Source organism: Dipodomys ordii, unplaced genomic scaffold (assembly GCF_000151885.1).
Source record: "Dipodomys ordii isolate 6190 unplaced genomic scaffold, Dord_2.0 Scaffold6, whole genome shotgun sequence".
Taxonomy (NCBI): domain Eukaryota; kingdom Metazoa; phylum Chordata; class Mammalia; order Rodentia; family Heteromyidae; genus Dipodomys; species Dipodomys ordii.
Window position 1 is genome coordinate 605,785 of NW_012267222.1, and position 6,850 is coordinate 612,634.

The window sequence follows — 6,850 nt, forward strand, 5'->3', positions numbered from 1 at the left end:
GGCCGCCGAGCCGCCGCCCGTGCTGCACCTGCCCGCCATCCAGCCCCCGCCGCCCGTGCTGCCCGGGCCCTTCTTCATGCCGTCCGACCGCTCCACGGAGCGCTGCGAGACCGTGCTGGAGGGGGAGACCATCTCGTGCTTCGTGGTGGGCGGCGAGAAGCGCCTGTGCCTGCCGCAGATCCTCAACTCGGTGCTGCGCGACTTCTCGCTGCAGCAGATCAACTCCGTGTGCGACGAGCTGCACATCTACTGCTCGCGCTGCACGGCCGACCAGCTGGAGATCCTCAAAGTCATGGGCATCCTGCCCTTCTCCGCGCCCTCGTGCGGGCTCATCACCAAGACGGACGCCGAGCGCCTGTGCAACGCGCTGCTCTACGGCGGCGCCTACCCGCCGCCCTGCAAGAAGGAGCTGGCCGCCAGCCTGGCGCTGGGCCTGCAGCTCAGCGAGCGCAGCGTCCGCGTGTACCACGAGTGCTTCGGCAAGTGCAAGGGGCTGCTGGTGCCCGAGCTGTACAGCAGCCCCAGCGCCGCCTGCATCCAGTGCCTCGACTGCCGCCTCATGTACCCGCCGCACAAGTTCGTGGTGCACTCGCACAAGGCCCTGGAGAACCGGACCTGCCACTGGGGCTTCGACTCGGCCAACTGGAGGGCCTACATCCTGCTGAGCCAGGACTACACGGGCAAGGAGGAGCAGGCCCGGCTCGGCCGCTGCCTGGACGACGTGAAGGAGAAGTTCGACTACGCCAACAAGTACAAGCGGCGGGTGCCCCGGGTGAGTGTCCCGCCGGCCGCGGGGGACGGGCGACTTGGGGGGGGGGGGCTGGAGGGCTCCGGAATGGGAAGCCTCCTCCTGCCGGGCCTCGAAGTCCCGGAGCGGCTTTTGTCTCGGGGAAGTTTGGAGCAGTGTCTGCAGCTCTGTCCAGCAGGCCCGGGGCCCAGGAAGAAGGCCCGCCTTGCAGGGAAGGGGGCGCCGATGGATGGGGGGGGGGAGCGCGTGGGGGTGGCCGTGCTAGACCTGGTCAGTGGAAAAGCTCTTCCCACGGCCTAGTACCACTGCACTGCTTCACTGGTCTGAGAAAGAGGCCTCCCCCAAGCTCCAAGGAGATCTTGGAAGTTAGATTTTCAGGACACAGACTGTGAGCTTCCGGTCCACATTGGGGTCTACACACAAGGTGTGTACCCCAGGAGCCTCCCGGCCTCACTGACAAAAAGTGCCCGCTCTTGGCTCCCAGGAGGCAGACTAGTTTGGTTACCAGCTCCCTCCCTGCTTTGGCCCTTGAGGTCTGGGGACACACAAAAGTAACTCAGGAGGCTGGGTTGAGACTTGGCAACTCTGGCCCTCAGCCTCATGGGCTGCTTGAATCCTAGTTCCTTGTGGGACACCAGGGCCTCTTGGCCTGGTCAGTAGCCCGAAGCCTCTGGTGTTGGAGTTGCTGGCCATCTGCAGTTTGTTTGGGCTGATCCATTTCCTTCTCTCCTGACCGAGATGCAGAAGAGCCTGCCTGGTGTGGAGGGCCCAAGCTGTTGTTTGCGTCCAGGCTCTCTGGGTCTGTGGGCTTGGGCAGCTCTCGGCGGCTAGGTGAGGAAGCTGTTAGCTGGAGTGCATGAGGGATTTTTCCTGCACACAGTTCAAGTACCTGTAACTTTGTTATTTTAAATATCCAGGCTTATTAAATTGCATACACAGAATGCTGCTTTGGCTCAGCTATTCTTGGGAGGCCTAATTAATTCAGCTATTGCCTTTGCCTCAAACTTTTTTTTTTTTTTTTCTAAATCTGTGAATAGATGCTGCAGCCCGGTTTTCTCTGGGCGCCCCTCCAGCAGAGTGTCAGAGTCGTGGGGGGAGGGGCTGGAGCGGGGCTGGCGCCTCCGGTGGGGGCGCCGCCGCCCAGAGTGCTGTGCTGTGTGCTGTGTCGGGGCAGTTCTGCCCTGGCCAGCTAGGCTAATGGCCAGGTGCAGCTGCTTGCAGCCTGGTGGGGTGGGGGTGGGGGTGGGGGCCTGTCACTGATGGTGGGAAGTGTCTGTACTTCATTTTGGGTGGGGAAGTTGGCTACGAGTGCTCCCTGATAGCAGGGGCCTTTTGGGGAGGCCACATGCACCGCTCACGTGGCCTGTGTGGTGATGGTCGTGGGCTTGGGACTGGAGCTTGTCTGTCTGTCAGTCTGTCAGTCCTCTGTCTGAGGTCCTTGCCTCTGGGAAGCTTTCAGTCTCTTATCTCAAGAGCCAACAGTGAGGATCTGAGCAGGGCGTGTCTCTGTTTGTTTTTGTCGACTCTGGGTCGTGTGGTGTTGGGTCTTTCAGTTTTCTGGGCTCTAGGGCCAGCAAGGCCCTTTTGTCCTGGTCTCTGGGGCAGGCTGCTGTGTCCTCCCCCCCCCCCCCAAATCAAGCCCTGGAGTCTGAGTGCGGGTATCTCCAGGCTCAGGGCAGCCCTGGCTCTGTGGTAGAGGGTGCCCTGGGCTGTGGTCACAGGGAGAGGCCAGCCAGGTTCCACCCGGGCAACCTCATTGACCGGCGGTAAACAGACTCCTTTCCCCAGTGATGCCCTTCCTGCAAGCCACCACGGCGTCTGCATCCTGCTCCCCAAGTAGGAGCCAGCACTGTGCCCACCATGGCCGAGTGCTGGCGTTCCTGCACTTTCCAGCTTCCCTGTGCTTTCCTAGTGAGGGCTAAGGGCTGTCTCTCCTCTCCCTTGTGGGATGCCTCCAGCTCTGCCCCTCTGTGGCTCTGGGATCCCGAGGGTGTGCTCCTCCAACCGTTACCCCTCCCCCCAGGGCAGCCATGTGCTGTCTGCACACACTGAGGTGCCACGTGGAAAGGGAGGAGGAGGTGTCAGTGGAGATGGGTGTGGACCCCTGCCTTCGAAGCCCCTCGAGTCCTTGGAGGAGCAGCCTGGGAGGTGCCCTTTTTTGGCTCCTCCCACTTGTTTTTTTTCTGACAGCTTATACATGGGTCTATTTGGATTTCTTTACTTCCTTTGTAGCTTATTTTAATACTTTTGGTGTAGGGAGGAGAAGGGCGGCGGAACAAAGAGTGTACTGGAAGTCTGCGGGAGCTGCTGCTCTCTCTCGAAGGCATTTGGGCTCCAGCGAGCAGGGTGGGAGCCGCTGTGCTGGTGGGTGGCGTGTGGCAGAGCTCCTGGCAGTGCCAGGCCGGCTCTGTGCTGCTCCACCTCCACGGGGCGGGGAGGCTGGTGATTTTCCTGCGTCCCCCAGACCCCGGTTTCTGTCGCCGGCCTGGCCCAGGCAGGGTGGTGGTGGTTCTTGGGTGGTTCTTGGGTTCTTGTGTGGGGTTGCAGCTGTGGATCTGAAAATGCTGTGCCAGGGCCCATCAGCGGTGCCCTGGCATCCTAGGGACACTGTGGTCTTCCTGGGCCACGGATGCCCCCTGATACCCTGGGGAGCAGAGGAAATGCCGTCTTCTCTCTGCTGGCCACCAGGCCCAACTTCCTGTTGGTGTGGCTTAGAGGGCGTGAAGTCGTCCTGGTGCTGGGTGAGTCGCAGCGGCGGTGTCCTCACCCGCTGCTCTCACATCTTGTGTCCCTCGCCGGCTGTGACCTTGAGCAAGTCGCTTAAACTCTGTCACTCTCTGGTCTCCTGTGAATGGGGGGTAGGGAGGGGGTCAATACTTTATTGATCCTGGATGTATAGGGGATGTGTCATGGGTAAGGTATAGATGGTTCATTTTCCTATTGGCAACACGAGGTAGGTGGGAGTCTATAAGGCACATCCCTTAAATGCCCCCTTCTCATTCTGCCTGGCTCCTCTCTCCCTCGCTTCCTCTTCAGTTGTCTGATAGCTGTGGGACTTCATGTGAAGCCTGGTCTGTGTATTGGCATAGATTGCTGTCTGTCCAAAAGGCAGACAGTGGTAGTTGGAGCTGCTGCTTGGCTGGCTGCCTGGGACATGGCTTCTGTCCCACAGGACATCTTGCTGGTAACTGAGGGCCGCCTGCCCTTCCAGGTTGGAGACAGGGTGTTGTGATGCCTTCTTTAGGCTGTCTGTGGTCTGAACATTCTCCCGTCTGAGGAATTTGGGCTAAGTTTCTCTGCCCTTCAGAGCTTATATGCTTAGAGAGGGTCTTAGGTAGACTCACTGCTCTTGCAGGCAGCTGATGCCCACTGGTGTGGGTCGTATGGATTCCTTATGTTGGAAGCATAGCCCTGAGGTGGTTTTTCTCTTCCAGTTTCCTCGCACTGAGTCCTGAACTGTGGTCTAGGGCCTCAGGTGCCTTGTGGCTGTAGAGATCAGGCGTTTCTGGACTCAGAGAAGTTGGACTGCAGTTGGGAGTGACAGCGCAGCAGCCCTGAGAGCAGCCGTGTCCTGCGGGCCTCATTTGCGTGACCTCAGGTCTGGGCAGGGCTGCTGCGGAGCCGCCGTCCCTGGCCCACCAGTGTCTTTGAAGACCGGTCCTCAGGAGCAGCTCTGCCGGGCTACCTTGGGTTTTGGAAGTGGTGTTCCCCGAGCGGGGAAGGGAGCACTGTAGGAGGAGCACGCTGGAGGATGGGCCGAGCCTCTGGTCGGATTTTCTCAAGAGGACACAGGGCTAGAGCAGGAGCTGACTAGGTCTTGCTCACTCTTGCCAGCCCATCCACTTTGCAGATGCTTCTCTTCGTCCACCTAGGTCACTGGTTTGCCAGGGCCCCTCTGAGCCCGGGGTCGGGTCCTTACCATCTTTGGGCAGCAGGGTCCTGGGGTACCCCTTGCCTCTGCACAGGCACCCCACCTGCAGTCCTTCCTTCAGCCGAGAGCTCTGAGGAAGGTCACTGACTCCTGGCACGGGTTCCCCTCTGCAGCCGGCTTGTGTAATGTCTGTCTGAAACATGGCAGCGGCAGACAGGATGTGAGTGGAGGAAGTCTGGGCTCCGTGTGAGCTGAGCCCCACCCAGACGGGGTGTGGGGGGCACCCTGGCCCAGGAGGAGACGGTGGTTCCTGGGCTGTCTGTCTGGCAGGAGGTGGCTGTGGCAATAATGTGTCTCTTTCTAAGGATTGCGAAAGTCGAGGGAGGATTTCTCCACTGGAAGAGTTATGCAAGTTTCAACCGAAATGTTTTTAAAAAGTTTCTTTGTTTTGAGTCAAAACACAGAGAGAGGCTGGATTACTTCCGCCAGATCTGGGAGAGAGGACAGGAGGGAGCCGCTCACACTTCCCTGCTGACTGCCGCCCCTGGAAGGGAGTAGTGGAGGAGAGTAGGATGCGGTCCAGATTGAGGCTGGGGTTAGGCCACTCCCGGTAATCCGGTGGCTTGGTCAGCATCCTTGGGGCCCCCGTGGGTGCCGTGAAACCACCTTGCCCTGAACAGGCCAGCACAGTCGCCGTCCCCCTCTCCCTTCTCCCTGACCTTTTGGGGCCCCAGACATTTTGCTGGTGCCAGAGATTACTTTGGATCACCCCTCAGAAGCACCTACATGTTGCCAGGGGCGGTGGGCAGCAAGAGCTGCGTTGGGGACCAGGGTTCTGCAAAAGCCTGTTTCCAAGGGCCCTGTTCCCCCGGAGGCCCCGAGGCCGGCGTCCTCGTCCTCCGCCTCCGCCTCCTGACACAGAGCGCTGGGTCGGGGAATTTCAAGCCGGCTGGGGCCTGGTGCACTGTCTGTGGCCTGCAGGGTAGGGTGACCTCGCCGCGCGCGCTGCTGGCGGCTGCTGAGGGCGGCCTTGCTCTTGAGTCACCATCCTGACATTTGCCGGGGGGGAAACAGATAAAGGGATCAGGGCGGGAGGCGCTGTGGCCATGTACCTTCTCTGGTTGGAGTGTGACTGACAGAGACCCAAGGAATGCTGTGGCTTTAGAATGATGGGGAAGTTGAGGTGTGAGGTGCTGCGGGCCTGGGCCTGGGGCCGCCCTGGGGCCGCGCGTGGTTTGCGGTGGGCCGCGCGGGTGCCTCGGTGGCCGGGCTCGCAGGTAGCTCTGCTCCCGGGCCGCTCCCGGGTGAGGAGGTGAAGGCCGGCGGAGCTCGGTTCTTCTCCGGGTCCGCGTCCCCGTCCGGCTCGCTCCCGCGGGCAGCCTTGCGTCCACCTCCTGTGCTCTGACAGCCGCGGCTGTGGGGCGGACGGCCGGGCCCGGCGGGGCGGGGCGGGGCGGCTCCTGCCCTTCCCGGCAGTCCTTGAGCTCCGTGGGGCGTGAAGGTGGTGGCACCCTGCAAGGTGCTGAACTGCGGGAGGGGACGCGGTACGTGAGGGGACGCGATGGGGACGCGGTGCGTGCGGGGGCGCGGTGAGGGGACGCGGAGGGGCGCAGTACGTGAGGGGACGCGGTGCGTGAGGGGACGCGGAGGTGATGCGGTGCGTGAGGTGACGCGGAGGGGCGCAGTACGTGAGGGGACGCGGAGGGACGCAGTACGTGAGGGGACGTGGAGGTGACGCGGTGCGTGAGGTGACGCGGAGGGGCGCAGTACGTGAGGGGACGCGGAGGGACGCAGTACGTGAGGGGACGTGGAGGTGACGCGGTGCGTGAGGGGACTCGGAGGGGCGCAGTGCGTGAGGGGACGCGGAGGGGACGCGGTGCGTGAGGGGACGCGGAGGTGATGCGGTGCGTGAGGGGACGCGGAGGGGCGTGAGGGGACGCGGAGGGGCGTGAGGGGACGCGGAGGGGCGTGAGGGGACGCGGAGGGGCGCAGTACGTGAGGGGACGCGGGGTGAGGGGACGCGGAGGTGACGCGGTGCGTGAGGGGACGCGGAGGTGATGCGGGGTGAGGGGACGTGGAGAGGTGCGGTGTGAGGGGACGCGGGGTGAGGGGATGGTGTGAGGGGCGCGGGGTGAGGGGACGCGGAGGTGATGCGGGGTGAGGGGCGCGGGGTGAGGGGACGCCGTGTGGGGACGCCGTGTGAGGGGACGCGGAGGTGATGCGGGGTGAGG

At 62.5% G+C, this 6,850-nt stretch overlaps 1 protein-coding gene across 1 annotated transcript in view; it reads left to right on the forward strand.

Moving 5' to 3' along the window:
* Nucleotide 1: 1 nt before the first annotated feature.
* Ski (SKI proto-oncogene) overlaps nt 2-6,850 on the forward strand; it is a gene marked incomplete at its 5' end in the record, with an annotated part of 69,144 nt that continues 62,295 nt past the window's right edge. The window contains one exon of the mRNA XM_013031453.1: nt 2-772. Coding sequence (XP_012886907.1) covers nt 2-772 — 771 coding nt within the window. The remainder of the gene's footprint in view (nt 773-6,850) is intronic.